At 39.5% G+C, this 23,782-nt stretch overlaps 3 protein-coding genes and 1 non-coding gene across 7 annotated transcripts in view; 2 read left to right on the forward strand and 2 right to left on the reverse strand.

The window, feature by feature from the left end:
• The window catches only part of LOC145464006 (mediator of RNA polymerase II transcription subunit 16-like), a 23,248-nt gene extending 18,510 nt beyond the window's left edge, over window positions 1-4,738 (forward strand). For both annotated transcript variants that reach the window (XM_081447809.1, XM_081447810.1), the window contains exons 19-23: window positions 1-37; window positions 980-1,090; window positions 1,627-1,695; window positions 2,289-2,496; window positions 3,318-4,738. The exon at window positions 1-37 is cut by the window's left edge and continues 78 nt beyond it. In XM_081447809.1, coding sequence (XP_081303935.1) covers window positions 1-37; window positions 980-1,090; window positions 1,627-1,695; window positions 2,289-2,496; window positions 3,318-3,525 — 633 coding nt within the window. In that variant the 3' untranslated portion in view covers window positions 3,526-4,738. The remainder of the gene's footprint in view (window positions 38-979; window positions 1,091-1,626; window positions 1,696-2,288; window positions 2,497-3,317) is intronic.
• Window positions 4,739-4,846: 108 nt separating this feature from the next.
• Window positions 4,847-10,360, reverse strand: LOC145464019 (pyruvate dehydrogenase protein X component-like). Its single transcript, XM_081447828.1, has 5 exons — window positions 9,999-10,360; window positions 8,612-8,896; window positions 7,491-7,787; window positions 6,263-6,666; window positions 4,847-5,399 (listed from the first exon to the last, which is right to left on the reverse strand). The coding sequence occupies exons 1-5, from the start codon at window positions 10,156-10,158 to the stop codon at window positions 5,097-5,099; spliced, it is 1,449 nt and encodes a 482-aa protein (XP_081303954.1). The 5' UTR covers window positions 10,159-10,360; the 3' UTR covers window positions 4,847-5,096.
• A 177-nt stretch (window positions 10,361-10,537) lies between these two features.
• Trnar-ucu (transfer RNA arginine (anticodon UCU)) lies at window positions 10,538-10,611 on the reverse strand. Its single transcript has one exon. It is a non-coding gene; the product is annotated as a tRNA-Arg (tRNA).
• Window positions 10,569-22,210, forward strand: LOC145464032 (DNA repair protein RAD51 homolog 4-like). Of its 3 annotated transcripts, none has more exons than XM_081447847.1 (11): window positions 10,569-10,981; window positions 14,438-14,499; window positions 15,486-15,594; window positions 16,497-16,506; window positions 17,677-17,758; window positions 18,313-18,447; window positions 19,252-19,353; window positions 20,756-20,858; window positions 21,307-21,377; window positions 21,517-21,693; window positions 22,123-22,210. In XM_081447847.1, exons 1-11 carry the CDS (start codon window positions 10,894-10,896, stop codon window positions 22,195-22,197), a joined length of 1,014 nt encoding a protein of 337 aa, XP_081303973.1. In that variant the 5' UTR covers window positions 10,569-10,893; the 3' UTR covers window positions 22,198-22,210. The 3 variants fall into 3 exon arrangements, with proteins under 3 accessions (XP_081303973.1, XP_081303975.1, XP_081303974.1); XM_081447849.1 differs by having other exon boundaries at window positions 10,891-10,981; window positions 14,406-14,499; XM_081447848.1 differs by having other exon boundaries at window positions 10,900-10,981; window positions 11,628-14,499.
• Window positions 22,211-23,782: the final 1,572 nt, after the last annotated feature.

Genomic DNA, 23,782 nt, shown 5'->3' on the forward strand with positions numbered 1-23,782 from the left:
ACTCCTACGGTACTGCCGTCCATTACTCCATCCGCAGGTAGGATAATAGGGTGTTTCAGTAAACCACGACGGCGACGGCGACGAGAGCGTCGCCAAACAAAAGGTTTTATGAGCGGAACAATGGCTGTGCACGTGCGTTTTGAATCTTGGTACATTTCTTTGCCATCTTCTTCAAAACAACAACGTGAAATGACTAAGTACTACATATTTTAGAGAACGCGAACCGCAATGGCTAATTTTTGGTATCTTCTTTTGGAATTGAACGCTGTTAGTGCATGTTTAGCCTGACCAAGTTTTCAGACTGATAGGCGTACTCAACAGATTTACACAGTTGCGATACAAATACATTTTTTACAAGGCGTCGTCCTCGGCGTCGCCGTCGTCATTGCTAAAACTCCCTAATCAGGCTCAGCGATGATGAGTGATGCTTACATCTTAGTCACCGACCCTAAGCTCGATTATCAGCCGTAGGCTGGACTCGAGCGAGCGGCGGAAATCGATCCTAGTTGCATCCTTGTCTCAACCTTCAGTCGTGTTCTGCTCCTAGAGAACCGAGACGTTCTGCTCCTCAGTGGGGAATGGGTAACGACGAATTGTATTTGGGGAGCTTGACAATAAAGCTGGGGGGGGGTGTACCCTGAGTAGGTGGGAGGGGAGTACCAATAATCCTAATTGCTTTACTGTACCGCAGACTGTACATGTACAGAAACCTAAATTAGGTTCCAGACTTTGTGACCCACCACGGTTTAGCCCTTCAATATCACAGAACATAACAACTGTGGGGTTGATCCACAGCTTCCCGTGACAGTTCTAGCACCATTCTGTTACATTGTACTATGGCGAAATTAATTTTTTGTCGCTAGAAAATGATTTTGACTTCGCTGGTGTTGACAGCAAGTCATTTAATAGGTCTGTCAATCGTTTCACCAAGTCGGAAAAACATCAACAGAATCTGACGTGTTTTTTACTTCCTCCACAGACAAGAACGAGTCCTTGGCGTTGCTGTTCAAAATTTTCACAAAGATTTGGCTTCTCAGCAGACAGGCCAGTGCAGATGATCCCGACATGCATGTCGAGGACAGACTGGCTGGTATGTTATTAGAATTACTTTAATCTCGTCACTGTATTGGCGATGAAGTTATTAATCAGTTACCCGCGATAACATATAACGATAATATGTGCTAATATATATGTATGTATTTTGTGATGAGGATTTAGTTCTACCCCTGTACTAGTGGAACACTCTTTCCAGCGACATTCAACAGTGTATGTCTTCAACGGCGTTCAAATCTCTCAAAGACTCGTTTTTTATTGTTAAACAAGCATTTTACTCAAGATTTACCAGTATTTGATATTTATTCTATTTTTAGCGCTTTGCTTTTTATACCTGTAGAGCCCTATCGGACAGTAGGAAATTTTGCACTTTATGAGTATTTTTTATCATTACTCTTTGTGGTTTACGGAGAAAGATAACAATTTCATCCAATTTGTTGAGTATTAAGCTATTAACAAATTTGTGAGTGAAGAATGTGAGTGGAAATGTATTTCAGTTGTACTGCTTAAGTTAGTGAACTTGCTTTATTAATGATTGCACCTTATTTTCCTGTTGTACTTTTATCTTTCCAGCTGAAGCCGCTCCTCTCAGTCCAAATCCGATGTTTCTTCAAAACATGCAGATACCAAATTTGAGTAGAGGTTTGTGTTAATTTAAATTTATCGTTCTCTTTCTTAACGAATAAAGCAACATCCATTTTATGTTTTTTGGCCATACGTCTTGCTTCTGTTGCCTCTTTCCAACTAGGAAGCTAATAATACAAAACGGCAGGAAATTTAACTCTTGAAGATATTTTTTGTGGTACTTTTTTCTCGACCACTCGATCACTGGCTTATAGATGTTAGTCTACAAACAACTTGCAGCGTGAAACATAATGGACAATTTAGCTTCATTCGTATTCTTTTAACCCCGTTCTTTTCATGTTCTGTGGAATCTCGAAAACGTAAAATGGTCGTAATGTAAGCGTAAAGGTGTAAGTTTCTTAACAAACTGTTTGGCTTCTTAGGCAGACAACTATCTATCGAAAAGAAGTTGACCACTCTCGCAAGTTAGTGAAGCTGACGTATCGATAACTCTTCGTCAGAGCGAAGTGTTAAAGAACGGTTGACGCTCGAAACATCAGCTTTACTAGCTCGCTACGGTGGTAAATGTACCATTATGAACTTCACGTTGACAAATAGCTAAGTAGTCGTTATATAAGAGTTAGTTTCAAACAGTTTTCTATTCACTTCAGGAGTATCCGGCAGAGCAGTAAGTGGAAGCATTAGGCCAGGCCTGTATCAGTTCGGGACACCACCAGTTTGGCGAACATCTCATCAAGTCTTTCACCCATTTGCGTCGGCCATTTTTCCGATACCTGCTGATGGCTCGCATGCCATAGATGTCGTGCGGAGAATCTACTTGGACAAATCACCAGAGACAAGGTTGAAACAGTGCACGAGGTAATGCTTCAGTTTGATTTGCTTCCTTGACGGCAAGCCGTTTAAGACTCTTGAGCAGTGTGTGCTTGACTGTCAATCAATCAACTCCTTTGCTTTAGTTTTATGCTTTCTGAGCTCCTTGATTGGTCAAAGAAACTTCAAGTAAATTGATCTAACCAATCAGAATGAACGACCGTGACTTGGTTTCCGCACGTTTTCCCGCGCTTAGTTTTGGCAGGCAGCCGGTTGAATGATTTTCACATCGAGTTCTGATTGGTTCATTGTTATTTCCCTTCGTTGTGATTGGCCAGAGTGACTACTCTGGTTTCAGTAAGCCTGTCAGGATGTGTTGGCAAGGCTATTGGGAATCATTTTTGTGTAGATAAAGTGGATCATCGTTTTGATTTTGTGACGCCCACGTGTTGGAAACGAATTGTTGTACATAACTGTTTCGTATTCTTCATGTACTCGAGGTAACGAACGTCTCTTAGGGTCGCTACGTTAGCCTTGGCCAACAAACTAGAGACGAATTTCTTAGCCTACCGATATTATTTATTACTTTTTTTTGAGAAGGAATATCAAACTTATGAAGGCATGAAGTGGAAAGAGACGGTAAATATTTGTTTTGCTTTCTAAGCTCCGGCGACGCATATTCAGTTGAAAACAGGCACAGCAAATTGTTGAACCTGAAAGCACAATTTTCCTTCCTGTGTCCGGGGATTTCATTTTCGAGCTTCATGTATGTCCCAGAGCAAGATAGAGAGTACTTAGCATATATATGACGAAACTTGTTGTTCTTCTCTTCACACTTTCTATTCTGATCAAGTGTTCTTTTCTCACAGGTGTAACTGTGTATCACTGGTAGATGGTATCAGTGACCATGCGGCAGCAAAGGCCTGGGAACAGCGATGGGTCAGAGCATGTGTCTGCGGTGGCAGCTGGAGGAGATTACCCTTCAAGGAACAACAGAATGTTGTGGCGGCCGCCGCTACTCCTGTTTCGGCAACTGCTGCTACTGGTGCTGCCACTGTTCCTGTCGCTAGCCAGTAGGACCGCGGTTTAAAACGAGCAAAGCTCTTGCTACAGCCTAAAACCAGGCACGCATGCATCCTATCAAGCTCTCTGTTGCCATAAGAGATGATCGTGTGTACAAAGGGATGATGTTGTGGTTGGCGTGTCGTTCGTAACTATGGCTAACCCTCCACAGACTGATATGACGTTGCTGTCAAATTAACACCACTGAAGACTCGAGACTTGTCGTTCTCATTGTGGACGAACCTCAGTTGAACTTACACCCAAGCTCATACAGGGAAAATCAGTAATAATCTGAGTATGTTTGCGCGCTTAATTCTTTGCCCGCACAAGATACCTACGCAATCCCATCCCGATGACATCGCTTCACAGAGTTGCATCATGTCCGGTTGGTTGATTCTTGCAAGCCTAAACTGAAAAACCGTGGAAAATTGTAGCCGCCATTAACCGTGCAAAATTCTAACCGCCATTTTCTGGTCGGAATTCGGCAATCTCTCGAACGGGTGAAGAAATAAACGCTCAGACTCAGACATGTTTCGGAACCAACAAATCAGTTGACAGGTTTGTATGATAGTCTAGATATAAAAATACGTTATATAAGAATGCCTGTAGTTTATTTTATAATGCGGACAAATTATTTGCCAGATGTCTTTGCCAGAAGATGAGACAAAGAGACCAAGAAAAATATTTCGTTTTGTGAAGTCTTTACTAGGTCTTTTTATAACCTTTCGATACTTGAAAGTTTAAATGTTATTGATCAGAAAATATGTGCAAAATTCAACCCGTTCATTTTCGTTTTATATTATATAGTATTTATTTTTTACCACCCAAGGGACATCTGTTCAGTTACTTCACGTAGTGAGGGTGGCCTTTCTCACCTGACTGAAGAAAGATTGGCGGGAAAAAAAAAGTGTAAACCATAGACGACATAACGCAGTGGTGTTGTGAGAAACACGTGAACTATGTCTTCATTTGCATGCATTTAGAAATCGTCCACTTGCACTATAGCTTTTAAGTAGATTAGTACTAACTTGATAAAATCCCACGAGGAAAATCATTGCATATTAATTGTGGTTACTAATTCAGTTTTTCAATTGCATGAGCTCGTATTCTTGAAGGTTTATACTTTCTATGGACAACGTTTTTCAGTCAGATGTAGTTGTTGTAGTTTGGGAACGTTTTCGTCATAGTCGACTTATGTTTGCTCTTGTAATAAAATCACTGCACCGTACTTACTCAGTGTTGTGTTTTTTAATCACAGTGGATCATTCTGTATCAATCATTTCAATATGTAATTTCTACCTATAGTGATGTTCACTGTGATTTTTTTTTCGTTTCATTTTTTTCAGTTGTACTGTAGATTAGATAGATTACATTTGCCTCGCACCGCTCAATACATCTGTTGAATCAGTAGGCTATATGAGAAACTTATTTGGTCTATAAAAAAAAACATTCAGCCTTACTGATTAAAATATTTTGAACTTAATTGATTCTTTTCTCACTTCCACAGTTTGTCTCATATAACCCTTAATCCAAAACATCACATCATACCACTCTATATGCCTTAAAATGTTCAGTACTATTGAATCTTAAAGTAGAAGTCTAGAGGGATTTTCTATGTTCGCCTTAAAAGCATCCAGCCATCTTGCAGCCAATTCATCGTCCACCATACGTCGATCACAAGACAAGGTGACCGTCATCACGCTATGAATTGTCTCGTCTGCAGTGAGTACAGGGCGTGTTCCACCCACAGCCATGATACAAGCCTGTGGAGGATTGATAACAGCAGAAAACTCCGTGATGCCGAACATTCCCAGATTGGAAATTGTGAACGAACCACCTTGGAACTCGTGTAGTTTTAGCTTACCTTCTCGTGCACGGCTGGCGAGATCCTGTTTTGGAGAAGAGCAGATAATACCATGTTTAAAGGAGTTACATCGTGGTTTGCGCATCTCGTAAAAGTTTAGGCCAAATTTTTCAAGTTCTTCGTTTGTAATCCGTGTTAATCTTCTCCACCCTAAACCATCCTTGTTCCTTTATGGATTATTATTATCTCTTTGGTGTTTTTTCTATTTTAGTAAACTATCATTTTCAGGTTTCCTTCAATTGAAAGGTAATTTTGTACGCGGCCAAAATAACTCAAAATACCGTGACTGAGGTCCTTTAAGAGACAGCATGAACAAAGTGCCGGGTCATTGTGCGTGATTTGAGACGTAATATATCAAACACGAGAAACAGTGTTTCATCGGGATGTCCACACACCGAGAAGAGAGTTGAAAATACGACGCGCAGCGCAGTATTTTTGACGAAATTCGAGGTGTTTGGATAGCAGATGAAACACTGTCTCTCGTGTGTTTGATATATCTTCTCAATCGAAACAAAAACTAAGGAGTAAACGGAGAAGTAAAATCGTCAAAATCTATGCTAATTAAGACCGGGTATCCAAACCTCCTTCACGGTTGTTATTTTCTTTGTTTTAACTTGATGAATTATTAATGAGTTTGAGAAATACAGGGGACCTGTTTTAAATAAATTGCGCGCAAATTTAGATCGTTGCACTTGCCCAAATATTCATTAGATTTCGCTCGTTTAACAGGTAGACATGTTGACTTCCTTCTACTCTCAACTCCTTTTCCGTCGCGCGTTCAGGTCGACGAGAGAATGGAGTTGAAGAAACCTTTCGTACGAACTCGTTTGATCTTCCGTCATATTGTTAGGTTTTCAAGTGGCCAATTCTTTGTAAAGTAAACCTTACCCTTAGAGTTGACGAGATCTCCGCAAGTGGAAGGTTATCAGCAGTTTTGACAATAGGTGTTATGAGCCCTGAATCGGTTGCTACAGCAACAGCGATATCTACATCCTTAAGAAGCTGAGCCTCCTCGCCGCTCCACACAGCATTCATCTCTGGCACCTGTCTCAAGGTCAAGGCAGCGGCTTTGATAATGAAATCATTCACTGACACTTTCACTTCAAGACCTTTCCTCAACTTAAGGAGATTGTCCATAACACAGTTTGTGGAGGCATAGGTATGTGGAACTGTAGCTTTAGATTCTGCCAATCTCTTGGCAATAGTCCGCCGCATGTTAGTGTGAGGCATATCGGTGTGTTCAGAGCTCACAACTGGATGGGGTGCTGATGATACAGGCTTGGGTGCTGAAACTACAAACAAGATAGACTGGAATACAATCATCAAAAACCACTAGGTCTAGTTTTGTGCCCAGTGGTCCAACAGGTGGATGATAAACAGCTATTTCAGTGGCATTATGAAGCAATTAGAAATTTCCACAAGGGTGAAATGCAAATATGTCGCACGTTACTGTTACGTGTTAAGTAAATGGGGAGTGTGTAATGTGAAGCAATTCATTGACAAGCAAATTTCAGGGAATTCTTCATCAGTTTTTCACAGGTGAGAAATCTTGCAGCAAGTTGCTGCCATGCAATTACTTGTTCAAAGTTTTTGTCGGGTCATGTTGCAATTGAATTGTTACAGAAATCTCACCTGTAGGATACTGAATGCACATAAAGGTTCTTCACAAACATGCTTTTACTATGACTCACAAAGTACAAGCAAAAAAACAACCAATAAATTGTTGAAGTTTATCATTGTTAGGTTCATTTACTATTGGCTTACCACGACCGAAAGTTCCATAAGTCAATAAAACGTTTTTGTACCATCGGTCCATAATATGTGTAAAGGATTAGAGCTGCCCAGCCCTCTGCAAACATTGCATGCCTATAATGCTAAGTAATGAACAGATAGATAGTAGAGTGGCCACTTGCACATGCAGGATTTATGAAAGGAGAGGCCGGTATAGGGTGGTAGAGTGAAGGTCCCTCCACAACAAGACAATTCATGGCGACAGAAAGAATCTTGAGTAGGAGAAGGGTGAGGGGTACAGTCTCATGAGAGTTCTCCTGGATCTACCTATAACTTAGGCAGGCTAGAATTAATGTTCATCTACGCAAATTATGATTACACCTACCTGTTTCCTGTGGTGATGGTTTAGCTGGCTGTGAAGGAGTAGTTTCTGTGGGCACCTTTGCTTCAGGGGAAGCCACCTCTACTGGTTTTGTGAAAGGCTGCCCTCCCTGGGCCACATATCTCAGCACATCACCCTTGAGCAGTCTTCCTTTTGGACCAGTCGATTGAATGAGGCTGGGATTCAACTTATAAGTCTCAAGAAGCACTCTAACAGCTGGAGACATCAACACATCACCAGCACCATGTGCTACGCTGCTTTCAACTGATGCAGAGTCTAGTTCTGTTTCTCTGTGGGTTTCTTTGAGACAAGAAAAACTTTGTGTATGTCAACTGTTTTGAATGTAGTAAGGTCCTCTTTATAACAGCTAAGAGAATCCCACCTGAAACACACTTTTCCTCTGAGAAGGTTGTGTTCACACGTGTATGGTAGGCAGGGTGGACACTGATGACACGTTTTTCATACTAACATCTTGTTTTTGGCTACCAAAATGAGAAACTTAGTAATTATCATCAATTGGGCATTTGTAAGTGGTTGTAAAATCTGGTCTTATTCACATTAAAAATGACCCGGGAGCCAAACTATATTATTCTCTATAAAGGACCTGTGTCATGATATGCATATGTAACACTCTGATTGCACCAAATGGTCCTCTACAAGGTTTTTAACCAATAGAAAACATATAATTCAGCATCACACCAATTTACAAGTTTCAATGGTTAATCTTAACCAGGTAAAACTGAAATCACTAAATTTGACTTTTAGAAGCACTGAGTAAGGTTTGAAACTTTATTGCAGCTTTTCAGATAAAGAAAAACAGAGAGAGTGGTTGATCAAATTAAAAATCTATGGAAACACTTAAAGAACTACATACAAACTCTTATTCACCATTCTCACATCCCCCACAATACACCTTGTTTGCCCCCCAAAATTCTGCATAACCTTTGTTTCCCATTTCTCCTGGGTATTACAGTCATCCCAAGAGAAACTGAAGACAATGCTTATGCAAAATTTTGCGGGGCAAACAAGGTTTAGTATGGGGGATGTGGAAATGGCGAATAGAATGCTTGAATTACCTATGTAATAGCATAACTGTACTGTCAGCTGTCATACCAGTGTCGTACCTGTATCAAGCGGCACCTCAACCTGTGTGTAATCCACACCTTCCTCTACCATAAGAGCAATTAACTGATTTATCTTGACATTTTTGCTCCCATCTGGAACAATAATCTTTGCCAAGATTCCTTCCTCATCACTGTCCATAGAGATTGTGGCTTTGTCAGTTTCAATCTCGCAGAGTACATCCCCAGGGGAGACAGCATCACCTTCCTTTTTCATCCATTTTACAATGGTTCCTTCTTCCATGGTGGGTGACAGTGCAGGCATGAGGATTTGTGTGGTGGGAACAGCTAAAATGTCATACATGTTAAATATCAGCAGACAGTCTGAACAGCACATTTAGGCGTGAGTGCAGTGCATGTGTAGTATGTATTGAATCTTAACAGCAAGGTTCCGGCAGCCTGAAGGGCCACCAAGCGGAGCACCATAACTATAGGAACAGAACCACACATATGCATAGAAACAGAAAACCTCGCAACTCTTTTTCATGGTCAACATGGCTACTGGAATGGATCGCGGGCGTGTGCACCCCACGACAACAAAAAACAACTTCTCATAACATGGCAGCCATACTCCAGCTCATAGGTCGACCAAGTTTTACAGCATACATCTTTGATATGGTCAATTGACATCTGTCATGTATAAATCTTCAGAGTGGTCAGTGTATGACATTTCAGAATGCAGATTCCAGAATTTTGAACTACTATAATCGTAATCCCATTTCCATTACCGATAATACACAGGCTAAGCTGAGCAATATAAAGGCTAACCTGAGTGATATTTAGGCTAACCAGAGTACTATTTGGGTCTAAATGTAGTCTACAGTCTGCAATGTCATACACCGCCTTCGGAGGTAATGCTTTATTTTGGCTGAGCAGTGCTTACTGATTGCTATTATTTACAATTACATTTTTCAGTCTACTGCAAACACAGATGCCGCATCAGTAGGTAATATTACGTTTGATATTATGTTTGTATGTACCATGTCAAAGCTGTCTGTTGGTCATGTGGCACAGAGAAGTGAACCATTCTATGTATATGTTGCATTACTGAATTCTTTTTTGGATTTATAATACATGCTCTAGAGTTGTCAGCTCGACCATTAAATTACAAATGCAAATTAAGCATCTCAAGTTATTGATCTTAAAAGAGCCGACGTCCTAGAAAATCAGGAAAGATCGCACCTTTGATCTTTTTCCATTTTCTAGGATCAGAAAAAGTTCTGTCTTTATCAGTATTTATTACATCGGTTATATATTACTGACTTCCACTAAAGACCAGATGAACAAGGAAATCAAAGGTAACATCAGGGGCGGTAAGAAGAGGCTAGGCTAAGCCAACCAGCTAATAAATAGGTTCTTCTTCCACGACTAATCACAGGGAGCGCCTTACCTTGGCGAAAGATCGATGTGAAAAATGTCCTTCTACATTCTTTAGCTCCTATTCCTTTCGATATTGTAGACTTTGCAGTTGACATGTTGGTGGTTCTCAGGAGGCATCTTGTTGAATGAAGCCCTCTAGACCCCACCAACCGTCCCTTCGAGGCCGCCATGTTCTTCCCAACGCAACCCGAATGGACTGATGGGAAAACATTGGAGAACAATATTCAAGGACAGTGGAGAGAGTAATATGACACTACCAGTAAAACGAATAAAGAGTCAGAAATATTTTTGTGGAATTCTCGAAATATTAGCGGAAATTGATTGAATATATAATCTGTCGAGAATTTGAAAGAAAAGTGAAATTTTAACAGTCACAAATATTTTGACATTGCAAAAATAGTTTTTCCATGTGCACAGTTTGTTTTGTCTAGTATTTCTAGTAAATCACAAACAATAATAAAAATTTATTTTGCCTTCCAAAGGGTTCAGATTTAAATTTCTGTGAAACTGCATTACCAAAAAAAAAAAAAGGATTTAAAAGAAAAAAAGCACCCCCGGTGGGACTCGAACCCACAACCTTTGAATTAGAAGTCCAATGCGCTAGTCCATTGCGCCACGGGGGTAGCCATGCGGCAAGAGAGAGAATTTTTAATATGTAAATGTACAAGGCTAACAAAAAGTGTCCGTTCCAGTCTACTCTGAAATTTGAAGTGCGCCTTGTTGATTTTGCAGTTCGCTCTGTAACTCTTGAATTCTCTCATAAACATTTCCTCGAATTTATGGAAGATGGTCGACTTGTTTCGTAATGAAGGTGGAGGCGATGTTATGGATTGCTGCCATAAAATAACTTCGCAACTTCTTTGATGCTGTAAGGCCAGCAACTGCGAAGGACAGTTGTTGTAGGGATGCATCGACTTTTCTCGTCTTGTCCCAGTGGTTTAGTGAAACAAGATGATCTTTTCAGTGCACTTCGAGAAAATGGCATTAACACAGGTGAACTTCTTTATCCATGATTCTATCAAATGGATATAACTGAAATGAATGTCGGTAGTTTCGCCTACAAGTCGATTCGCCTACATCGAAGTCGATTCGCCTACACGATCTGAGTCGATTCGCCTACACGATCTAATTAAGTCATTTCGCCTACACTTGCTTAAGTCGAAAATATTCGGCGAAGATAGATGAACATCACTGTCAGAATTCGTTTGGTGAAAGGGAGGTCGAAAGGAACATCACACAACAACAGTTGTACAGTAAACAAACAAGTTTAATCGGGTAACCCGAAAACACTGACCCCCGGTCCGTGGACCCCCACTACGGACCGGGTTTGCGGACTACCTATGGACCAGTCCATGGACTACCCCTACGGACTCCCTCTATGGACCACCCCCACAAAATATAATAAAAATTAGAGATAAATACTTCTCTCATGGGTTGTCTAATAGACTACTCGTCTCAGCGAATTTTCGAGTATTACACTGTGCAAATGTAATTGACACCCTTCTTCCCCCCGCCCCCCCCCCCCTGAAAAAAAAAAGTCTATAAGTTTTATTCAGCATAAGGAGATGCCGATGGCAAAAAGAAGGAAAATTGTTACATTGCATTCATGGCTCAATCTGACAAGTTTTTTGGTCGTTAGGTCGTTCAAGCTTGTTTGTATCTGTAACTGCGCAGAGCAAATTGTGAAGCCTGGAATGAGTTCACGAATCCACGTGAGAATGGGCTGAACAAAATGGTGGAGGGGAAAGAGCACAAATTCGGAGGCTTCCCGGAGGCTTCCTGGAGGCTTCCTGGATACTTTCACCGTCTTTCATTTACAGTATGGCCACAGCAAAGGAAATGGCAATTGAATTTGCAAAATGTAAAGTTTGAAATTTCGTCGACATGATCTATTAGACAACCCATAACTGAAATATTTATTTCTTTTTTTCTTTTTTCTTTTTCTCCATTCTAATTTGGGGGGTGGTCTGTAAAGGGGGTCTGTAGGGGTAGTCCATGGACCGGTCCATAGGTGGTCCGCGGACCCGGTCCATAGTGGGGTCCACGGACCGGGCATCAGTGTTTTTAGGTTACCCAATTTAATCTCCTACTCTCTAGCCTACTCTCTAGCTACACATCTGATACACAACTCATTGGGGACATGTGCGTGACCCTGGTGGTCAAGCGCCCTAATATTGTTGTACGTCAGAGAGCTATTTACAGGTTTCAAAGATTACGGAGCTCAGCCAGCAAAGGTCAACAAACGTTCTGCAGTGGCCCATTATATTAATTTGAATGCTGAGTGAATACTCTTGACTTGCCATTTAGACATACACATTGCCTAAGAAGTTTTTCAGCAGAAGTTGTTCTCTGATTGGAAAAATCTTCCCACTGTTCAAATATTTTAGCCTACAGGAAGCAGTATTTTGCTCTTTGAATCCTTTTTAGCATTTTTTCAGAGACCAAACGAGTTTGTAGTGTCATCAGGCCAAGCCTCTTGATGGAGAATGTCGAGCAGGAGAATGGCATGCTCCATTTGCGGCTGTGACTAAAAGTGGCACGGGAACTTGGGGACTGGGATGTGAGACGTGGGACTCGGGGACGTGGGACTCAGGGACACGGGGACATGGGGACTCGGGGACACAGGGACTTGGGGACTCGATGACATAAGGATGTGGGGACGCGGGGATTCAGGGACGCGGGGACGTGGGACACAAGCATGCGTGGGGACTCGAAGACGTGGGACGTAGGGACTTGAGGACATGATAAACAAACAACACCTAATTTTTGTGCTGAATTTGTAAAATCGTTGGTAATAACATTATTTTGCATTTGTCAATTTGTCCGTTGTGAAATTTGCTTGTCAGCGAAAGTAGAAATTAAATGAATTCAGAAATTGAAAAATGACTCTTTCTTTCATTTTCTTCTGGTTCCTATCTACACATAGGCTTTTGCTTATGCTTTTAAGATAGAATTTTATACCATGAAGGTCTTTTTAGATTATATCGGCCCGAAAATTCGGCATCATTTATCTCTCCGAGTGAAAACCTGTTATGTTCGTCCTATGAGAAATTGAGATTTTTCGACATAAATTCCTCCTGTAGGACTGAAAGTTCATTGTCATCGATAGTACCGTTTTTGTAGCTCAAGCGAAACTGGTTGTGGAGCTCGTGAAAGGAAGACAACAAAATTTTGCAATAGTTTTAGGTCGATGTTTGCAAGGACTCAGCTCTATTTACATGTACTTGCACTTGGTTTTCACACCGTGAATGACATCCTTGACCCATTCCTACAGAAGTTTTACTCATCATCGTCGTCTCATTCATCATCGGTGCTTAAGGTCCCTATTACTTTTCACTTGACCGCCGAAAATTGTATTTTACAAATTCAGTGCAAAAATCAGGTGTTGTTTGTTTATCACGTCCTCCAATCCCTATGTCCCACATCCTCGAGTCCCCACGCGTGCTCACGTCCCACGTCCCCGTGTCCCCATGACCCCGCGTCCCCACGTCCCCGCCTCCCCGTGCCCCCGAGTCTCACGTCCCCGAGTCCCACGTCCCAGTCCCCAAGTCCCTGTCCCACTTTTAGTCGCAGCCTCCATTTGCCTGATGCACAGCAATGCAGGTCATTGTTTTATCCTTCGATGTCATTGTTGGTTCTTATAGCCATCTTGAAAATGCTCCAGCAGGAGGGCGGGCAGGTATTGCTGCTGATCCAGGTTTCCGAGACGTACTCAACAAACTGCTTCATAACTACCCATTATGTGTAATCCTAGAACCTTTGGCCACAGTTTTTATGTTCCTTATGAATTTCTCATTTTTTCTGCATGATGAAAGATCTGTCTGTTCCCCCAACATAACCCATTACAATCATCATGCACATCATGCGTAGTCCCATGACCATGTCATTGATTTAATAACGCCTCATCATTGACAGAGGAAACTATTGAATCAGGAAGTTCCTGGAAGCCTTGCACACCATGTCGGCTGCCAATGTGGACAATAGCTCTTGTTATACCTCCCAACTGAAATACGTTTTCCGATTGGAGGAGAATGTGTCACGTGTCATGGGTCAAAACTCACTAACTCCTTAGGGCAAACAAAACTCACTAACTCCTTAGGGAAACAACAACTTGAATTTTCCACTTGCACGTATACTCAGGTTGTGCTCCTTGAAACCACAGCAAATTTGTGAGCCAGCCAGCGTCAAGCAAAAGATTTCTGCGCAGTTTTTTTCTATTTTTGAGTTGGGATGTGTAACAAAACACTTAATGACTGGTCACGCAGGAAATGACTTCGATCATGTAGGCAAACCGACTTCGATGTAGGCAAATCGACCTGTAGGTGAAAAGACTTGTAGGTCAAACGACCGGTTTCCATTGAAATTATGCAAGAGATCTACATGTCTAATAACAATAACTTTCTGCTGTATTTTTAAGTACTCCAGTTTATTAAAGAATTAACTTTACAGTGGCTGATTTCATGTGCTGTGATGTTGAAAGACTTGCTCAGATGATTTCGATCCCAGTGGAGGTATGAAATCATGAGATAGTACTGTATTAAGGCAATTAACTTGACGTTCACTGCATTAAAAATGACTGATTATCAAAGCTTCAGGAGCTCAGACCTTAATGAGAGAGAGCCTGCATGTAGTTAATGATCTGGCCCGGGTTGTTCGAAAGCCGTTTAACGCTAACCCAGGATTAAAAGTTAATCGAAGTATCTGTTTTTCTTGTATAAAAATGTTTTTCATTGCTCATGTTTTGTGTAGTTTGAGATTTTTCAAACTCAAACCTGGATAACAAACAATATAAATAGAAAACAGCACCCAAAAGTTACAAAACTGAAATCAAAATTCTCGGTAATCCTGGGTTAGCTTAATCGGGCTTTGAACAACCCGGCCCAGGTGCTTTATTGAACTAGCACTCGGACTGAGATCTTAAATTAACAAGGGTTACATAAAATGGAGGTGGAAGGTTAGAGCTCCTTTGTCACTACCTTTTTGTGTATGATTCAACAACAAACTCTCTCCAAACTTTCACTCCTTCATGTTTCTTGAAAAATTACTATAATTATATTTTTTAATGATACATAATTATTCCTGTCATTAATGTGTCTTATTAGTACTGTTACAGCTATTTGAGTCATTTTGAATTGTTTGTTGGATTAAAGTATCCTGGCAGGTTTGCACACACTAAGCTGAGACTGTAAGCAGTACCTGGTCATGTTTAGATGAGACTATTGGAAAAATCTCTGACATGTTGGATTCCTCCAATCCACATCCTGAACTGAATATAAACAACCACAAATCAACGTTTAAAATTAAACTTCTGGAAGGATGGGGTTTAAACAAAAACCCTTCTGTGGAAGTTATGGACAACAACCTTGTGTAACAAATAGCAACTTTACTTATAACTTTATTTATTTGTAAGTGACAGAAAACATAAGTTTGGAAACAAAAAATGATAAAATTCTTCCTGTTTGTCTGTAATGTAATAATATTATTTTGATGTGATTAGGATTTGTCCTGTCTTCAAAAAACTTTCATTGCTCAGTCATCTGCCTTCACCATGAATGGAAGTGATTTTTATGAAGAGATGATGTCCAGATTTAGCATACTGTCAACAGGTACGACTTAACAGTTATGGTTTACTTGCAATAGTTTTCACTCAAACAAATAATGATTTAGTTAAATTAACAAAGTTGTTAGAGCTGGAGACTAGGGGATTTTTCAGACTATGAGTTTGTAATAAAATACAAATTAGTTGCAGTTGCTTTAAATAATAGAAAGACTCAAAAAGTAATTTACCCCAACTATTTTGTTGTATTATTGAGTTGTTGTTGTTGTTGTTGTTGTTGTTGTTGCACTTTGAAATAATTTGTTGTTTTCGAAATGTTCTCAAAAGTGTCCATTGTACACTCACAGATATTTATAGACTATACAGATGAGTGTATATTAATTTTTTTATTTTAATGAGTTTCATTGTTTCAAAAATAACTCCTAGTTTATATTTCGGTTAGCAGAGAGGAGGTTGCATGATCAAGTGGTGTAGGGTGCTAGATTTGAAATCTGGAGGTCCCTGGTTCAAATCCTCCAACCTACTGCTATTTGGATTTGTTCTCAGCAGTCCCGAATTCAACTCTTTGACCATGTTGTGTTAATAGCTAACTGGTCAGCCTCCTACCAGTTATGATTGTTAATAGCTTATGTTCTATTTGAAATATTAATTTGTTTATTTATTTACAGTGTCTCCAATTAACATAACAGTGCCAAATACATTTGCCACTTAAATAAAGATATTAAATTTTGAAATAATTATAAAATTATTGTAAAATAATTATAAATAATACTGTTATTTATTGACATAATTGTTAGACTGAGATACTGGTTAGTGAAAAATTATGGATCAATCTTCCCATTTTTGGAGACAAAAAAAGTTTTCCTACCAGTTGCAGTACCATTAATTAGTATAGAGTTGTTAATATAATTAATGAAGATTTCTTTATCTTTCCTTTCTTTTAAAAAACAGGATGTGATAAGTAAGTGTGATTTATTGATACTGCATTGTTAAGACAAGTGTGATTTGAATTATTAAGTAAACTAGAAAGATTCCAAACTGTTGAAAAGCTAACGAGTTGGTTTTCAAATATGCAAAGGTCATTACAACACTCAGCAAAATTACTCAATTCTGATTGGTGGAGAGCTGTACATTTAATCCCAAATTGTGCAAAGTATGAGTAGGACCCTTATATGTCAATGGAAACAGAAATTGATGTACATATAACTACCACCTTTTTCCAAGTCCCTGGCAAGAGAGTTTTATCGTCAGAGAACCAGGAACATATCCAAAGATGCCTGAAGCTTTCCAAAGGCATTTCAAAGATTTCTGATTGTTCAAAGTTTTGAACATTAGCCCCAAGATGAATTTCACTCAAACTAACACCATCACAAGCACTTTTGCCCTAAAAGCCTGGGTTGAAATTGGAGATTTTATTGGAGGAAGAGTATTGCCATCATCATCACATGAACTTTACTTTTCTTTCATTAATTGGTTCAAGGTTACACACTTTTGGGAAAGATGCCACAGTTCAGGCGCAAATTGTGAGAAATTGCTTCATAGACATGAGTAGGGACCAAGATCATGTAGTTCATAACTTCGTTTTGACATAACCCTAAGGTGTGGAAGTAGGCAGGTATATATATATACATCACCCAAACCCAAAAACATCTGCTGTTGATTCAAAATTTCTAATTTAAGCTTTTCAAGTTTGACTTGGAGTCTTCCAAAGATTTCTGAAGTGCACCCAAGACTTCTGGGGACATTAATATTCCATCTGCAGACTTCTGAACATCTATCTGAAGTTGACCCGAGCCTTAATTGCTAAAAGACTAGCCAAGGATTTCTGACTCTTACCTTTTGAAATGGTCATGGTTTATTTAGTGATGTCTGTGAGATGTAGAATAGAAACTTGATTCTTAATTATTATTTTCATTGATTTGGTGAATATGAATGAATTTTATCATTCAATCCCGAAATAATGTTTTGAAAGAACTCAAACTGCACTTAGCATACTTTAAAACATCACTTGTACCTATTAATTAATGATGCATCTTTTGATTGTAAGTTATTGCTCAAGTGGTCATGCTGCTTTAATTATCAATAGATGTGTTGAACAGTATCTCATAAAATTTTTGGATTTTGCATTTAGTTTAGATGAACTACTTGATGGAGGTTTGTACACTGGGGAGCTGACTGAAATTGTTGGATCTGCAGGTGTTGGCAAGTCTCAGGTAATACACATTAAAGAATCTTAAGAATCTTGGCAAATTATTCCAGTGATTTTGTGGAAAGTTACATGCTTAAATGGGTAAACTTTTTTAATGTTCATCATTCTCTGAATTGCTGTGTTTGACATTTCTTTTCAACCATAACTATCCATGCACTTCCTAGCTGTGCTGATACATGTACTGCTCATCATACCAAAGAAAATGAAAACATATGTAATGCACTGGAAATATTGTTTAGTTACATGCATTACTTCTTTTTATTACATGGCATGTGTTTGTAGTGGAAGGATATAACACATGCTCTGATTAGCCAATTGTAGGGCATTATGCTCTGGTAATGCCCACGGGCCAATTATGGGCCTGCAAAACCAAAACAAAAATATAATATATAATAAACAACTTATTAACCTTGAATGTTCAGTCTTTACGAAAAAAATTTCAAACCTTGGCTTTCCCGTACTGACCTCACTATAGCTCGGTCAGTACAGCCAGGTCTCAGTTTGAGATTTTCCCGTAAAGACCTCACTCTCAGTTAATAAGTAGTTAATCTTTATCAGATCTGCATGGGCATTGCCATGTTCACTGCTATGGAAACAAAGAAGAATGTTCTCTACATTGACACTGGAGGCTCATTAAGTGCAACAAGAATTAAAGACATGTTGCAAGAGTGGAATGCTTCTCTAGATGATCAGGTATGAAAAACATTAAAAATGTAATGGGAGAAGGTTTCTTGGATGTTTTTCGTCTACCGTCCTGAATAAATGTTTTTGACAAACGGTTGCGACCCTGATTGTAGTGAAAGAAGAGGGCACTGTAGGTTTAGTGAGGAATCAACCATTAAAATACAAAATTAAGGAAAGTCTCTATAGCATTTGATGAGTAAAACCACACCAATAATGTCAATGATACAAGGCTGGGGTCTAAGAAAAATTACAAGGAGCCAAAAGGTTCTTAGCCATGAAATCCTGGGTGCCTGGCAGTACTTCATAAGCCTATATGAAAAAAGTAAGTTTTTCCAGCCACCCAAAAGCAAAAGTTAGTTACCTGTGGCATCCAGGCAATTCTAGAGCACAGCCCCGTTATATATGATCTAACTAGCAATTCTTGACAATGAATTGGCTATTTTTGTGGTAGTAGTTCAGTTTCAGTCCTCTGCCTAATCTTTAAGAGATAATTGGAAGCATGCATTTGAGATACAACAGTACACAGACCTGCACATTTTGGGGGGATGAAGTTGGAACCTCTTTCAACATTCGTCCTGGAGAATCTTTGGCAGTTCCTTGTAGAGGTTTCACATTCAGATACTTAAATTCATTTGGTAGACAAGTGGTAATGGAAAATCATGTTGCACCATGTGAAAAAAAAATTACTAGTGCATTGTTACACTCTACCAACCCTCCTTCATTTTATTTAGTTTAAAACTGTGAGTTATGATCTTGAGTTGACAGTTAAAGCATCAGAGTTTTCATTATATTTGCATCCTCTTTCTCTTGCAGGAAGTTTACACCATACTGTCCAGAATATCAGTTATCCATGCCTTTGATGTATTCTCTGTACTAGAAGCTCTAGAGAGTGTGAGACAGAGAATGCATAACCAGGTATTGAAAAATTTTCCTGTTATAATGCCGACACTGCAAAATGATAGCTGGATGCCATTGTGTGCATGTAGAACACTTGCTGTTCATTTTAGTGGCAATGGATACCGAAACAAAATTTGATAAAGTCTTGTGAAAATCTGAAAATTATGACTAACCAACCCATGCCCCATGCACAGTTGCAGTGCTACATTTTAGCATTATCATCTTGGGCTAAAGGGAAAATCCTGACATTGTGAAAATCCTCAAAGTGGCAGGGGATGATTGCCTCCCAGCACAGCTTAAAAAAAAAAGGAGAAGATGTCAAGACAGTTAACCACATCACCATATGCTTTGTGCTTACTGAAACAGGTTTGCATGTGAGACATGCTAGAGGCCTTAGTCGATTAACCTGAAAAGCTGATCAAATGAGAAAGTTAATGAGATTTTTTAAGAGTTGCAACTTTTGTACACTCTGAACAAGTTTGAATGTATTAGCCCTAATGGTGTAAATCATTGGGGAAATGATGTCAATTCTTATTTTCTCTCAGCTGATGTGGTTGCTCACTGTCGATGGAAGTAGACAAAAATTCTTGTTAACTCTTTTCAACTATCAGTCTGTTTAGTTGTAGCCCTAACATTCACGATGGTTAGGTACATTGGACATTCTGCACTCAAGTCTTTGTTTATACTGAACCTTAAGTTAGAGAGTGAATAATGATTTACTAGGCAGTAGTTTCAAAGGAAAAAAAGGCGGAACAAACTGTTCATTGTTAATTAATTGATTGATTAATTAATTGATTGACCAAGAAGTTAAACGCTAAAAGATTTTTAAACACATTTAAAAAAGCGAACGACATTTCGGCGCTACGTCACGCCATTATCAAGATAAAAAGTGAATACGAATACAAAAAAGTCATTTTCTAACTCTCTCCTGTCACGTAAATTAATTAATTAATTAATTAATTGTATCGATTCCTTTTGAAAAATCTCGATCGTGATTGGTTCTCTGTTCGCCTGTTTGTCACGTTAATCGGCACACAATCACATGGGTGTCCAATTACAACTTTATGTAATTGGATACCTAAGCCATTCGTACGTCAATTACGCACGCTTTAATGGCTTTCTTCTTAATGTTTCCTACATTTTTTTTAAAACTTATGGAAAGTACTACTGTCTTTTTCGCTCAAAACAATTTTTTTTATTTCGAAATTTGTTATAGATACGATTTATTAGTACCTGTACCTTGCTTCATACAATTAGGAGAGTAATTGTGCTCGTAATTTCAAATCGGCCTCGCGCTTTTGCGCTCACCCGATTTTGACATTACTCGCGCGATTACTCCCTGAATTGTACTCCTCTCGGTCCAGTTCCTATTACTAATATTATATCTATTTATAACAACGCTCTTCTGCCCTACTTTTAGGGTGATGATGACAACGATGATAGTGTGCGAGATCTTAGAATGATCATTGTAGATTCTGTAGCAGGAGTGATTTCCCCCATTCTTGGTGGCCAACAAATTCATGGTACAGTACATAATTATATCATTGTTTTGGCTGTTTTCATGGTCATAATTTGATCCAAGAACTAGCGGCAAGGGGCGACTTTAAAGTCTGTTTAATCAACAGCGTTGTCTGTAGGTTCTGAGCACCTTTCCTCGTGGGTGTGAACTCAGAAGTGGGTCATGTTTATATGAACTAGTTGGCAAAGGTTAAAATACTGCTAAATCCTTTTGCAGAAAAAAATGACAGTAAAATGGATTTGGCACTGGCTTACATAGGCTTAATTTGTTTTATTCTGTATGTAAACGGAAACCCAAGGCAACTTTTAGCTCACCCTCTAGATTAATCCTGGGTCTGAAAGTACACGCCAAAAGAACGTCTTACTTCTTGAAGTCCTGTAGAGTTTGTGGCAAATTTCTACGTAAATAGATTAAAAATCTCAATTGACGCGTCCTCACTTTGTCCATCTCAGGTCACTCCTTGATGGTGAACCTTTCAAGAACTGTGAAGGCTCTGGCAGTTGAGCATTCAGTGGCAGTCGTGGTACGTTAACCTTATACTGGCATATTAATAAAACTTTGTGAGAACAAAACTAGCACCTTGGCAAGGTTTTACCAACTGTCAGGTTTGCTCAGTCAGTGATTTTTTATATTTTTGATGTGTTTTCGTTTGCATCCTTTAGATTACCAATAATGTGGTCACGGACTCTTCTAAGTCTGCGTTTTCCACCAAACCTGCCCTGGGACCAACCTGGGCCCATGTTCCAAACACCAGATTGTTTATACAGAAGAACTCTTCATCCCAGGCTGACAGCTCAGAAGTGGAAAGAATTGCCACTATAGTCAAGTCTTCCAGACAGGTTAGGTCACGTGGTTATTAAAGCTACCACTCTTACCCTCCCCTACCATACTCTTTCCCTACTGTATCTCCCTCGTTTCACCTTTCCTTTAGCCCTAATACTTCATATAGAGGGAGCATTTAGAATCAGGTTAAGTAAAAGAATGATAAAACTTTTTCGCAGTAAAGATTCGACGAAATGTCAGCTTCTGGAAATCGGTTAGTACGAATTCCCTGATTGGCTGATAACAGTCGAGAGTGCGTCAGCTCTTGCAAATCATATTAAAGTACGAATTCTCCGATTGGTTGGTAAGATTCACAATCAGTATTTCGTAGTTCATTCGATCTTTCACACCTCCTACCCGAGGGGTGTTTTGATTAGAAAATCCCTGCCTCTAAATTAATTCATCCGGCTCTTATAAAGTTAAAGTCAGCCTTTGATCTTTTGCAGAAATTACAAGTGTCCTGTGCTTTTTACATTAATCATGGCGGACTCTACAGTCGCAGACCAGCCAGTCATAACTAAACACAAACGTAGCATTGTTGTTCAACTGAGAAATGCAAGTTTCTAAGATCTCAGTTGATAAGTTGTAGTGTTGACTGAGAAGTCAAATTCTTCAAGTTCTCGTGCAGCAGTGTTCGATAATGTTCTCGTGCAACAGTGTTTGCGTTGCGGAGAACCTCACTCACTGTCGGTTAACGTCAATTGTGTGCGAACTGGAACAATTTCCTGTTGTTAAGAAATGTGGTTTTTAGAGGAATCAAAAAGACCTCCCAAACGTTCTTCCGCGAGAAACAGACGTATAACTGAGAAGAGTAGAGCCCTTTCCGTTAAAAAATGAGAGCAGTATTTGCCTTAATAATACCAAACGTAGTGGTGTCCGAGAAAACCTAACAATGCTTAAATTTGCTAGAAACCTGTCATTAGTTCCGGAGAAACTGCATCTCCCTTTGGACTCTATCACTGTTTTCTTTATTTTACCGTAATTCTGAGTAAATCTCGGTAACTTATAGGTGTCTGGAAAACCCGAATAGCGAATAGCGAATAGTCGCGAATAGCGAATAGTCGCGAATAGCGAACAGCGAATAGTCCCGAATAGCGAATAGCGAATAGTACGAATAGCCTCGAATAGTGCGAATAGTGGCGAACAGTCTCGAATAGTGACGGATAGTGGCAAATAGTGGCAGTTAGTGGCAAATAGTAGCAAATAGGGTACCCAGTATCTCGCAGTCAACCTCGCAGCAACGTAAGATGGGATTTTCCCGCTAAAAAGCGCAGACGCTTATCAGGACAAAAGGTTTTGCCAAACGTAATTTCTTCCGTTTTAACCGCTGCAAAAGCGTAAATAAGTCTTTATTAGGTTATCCTTGTGTTTTCTGTTTTCTTAATGTCGGCGATGGACAGCCCTAGCCTGAGTCCGGAGAAGAAAAGGTAATAAATTCACTGAAATTCTGTTGCTTATTTGGATAATCAATTAACGCAGGATATTAGATCTAAAGCGGTGACTATAGACGACTATTCGTCGCTGTTCGCCACTTTTCGCGACTGTTCGCCACTATTCGCACTATTCGAGACTATTCGCACTATTCGAGATAATTCGCACTATTCGCACTATTCGGGACTATTCGCTATTCGCTATTCGCGACTATTCGCTATGCGCTATCATGATTCGGGTTTTCCAGACACCCGTAACTTAGAGCTTGTTGCACGTTTGATTTGTCTTTCGTATTCCACCGGTGGTCTTCTACTTCTGGGCTTATTTGCTCTATGAGTAGGATTTCTTGTGGTTCCAAACTGACCTTCTCTTCAAGGTCTTTACAGTGTCAAAGTACCCAAGACTGATATGTCCTTGTTGTTACAAACAACTTTGATGTTTTTATTCTAATTAATTGAGTGTGTTAATCTCACATTTTGAAAACTTGTCAAACGTTCTTCTTTAACGACTCTTTAACTCTGAAAGAGAAGTACAAAATCGATATTTATTTGTTGAACACTTTGAACGCTGAATGGAAAGCTGGCTTTAAAGGCGCGTTAGCGCTATAAAATGAAGTAGTTGTTCATAATATATTTATCAGTGCAAAATGGTTATATAATTGTACATCAACAATAG

This window comes from Orbicella franksi, chromosome 12, assembly GCF_964199315.1.
Source record: "Orbicella franksi chromosome 12, jaOrbFran1.1, whole genome shotgun sequence".
Taxonomy (NCBI): domain Eukaryota; kingdom Metazoa; phylum Cnidaria; class Anthozoa; order Scleractinia; family Merulinidae; genus Orbicella; species Orbicella franksi.

Coding starts and splice junctions, on each gene's coding strand:
- LOC145464019 (XM_081447828.1), bottom strand. CDS start 10,158: ATGGCGGCCTCGAAGGGACGGTTGGTGGGGTCTAGAGGGCTTCATTCA. Junction 7,788..8,611: donor TGAGGTGCCGCTTGATACAG/GTACGACACTGG, acceptor CTTGTCTCAAAG/AAACCCACAGAGAAACAGAA. Junction 6,667..7,490: donor ACCATCACCACAGGAAACAG/GTAGGTGTAATC, acceptor TCTTGTTTGTAG/TTTCAGCACCCAAGCCTGTA.
- LOC145464032 (XM_081447847.1), top strand. CDS start 10,894: ATGCATCGACTTTTCTCGTCTTGTCCCAGTGGTTTAGTGAAACAAGAT. Junction 14,500..15,485: donor TGATTTCGATCCCAGTGGAG/GTATGAAATCAT, acceptor TGATGTGATTAG/GATTTGTCCTGTCTTCAAAA. Junction 17,759..18,312: donor CAGGTGTTGGCAAGTCTCAG/GTAATACACATT, acceptor AATCTTTATCAG/ATCTGCATGGGCATTGCCAT.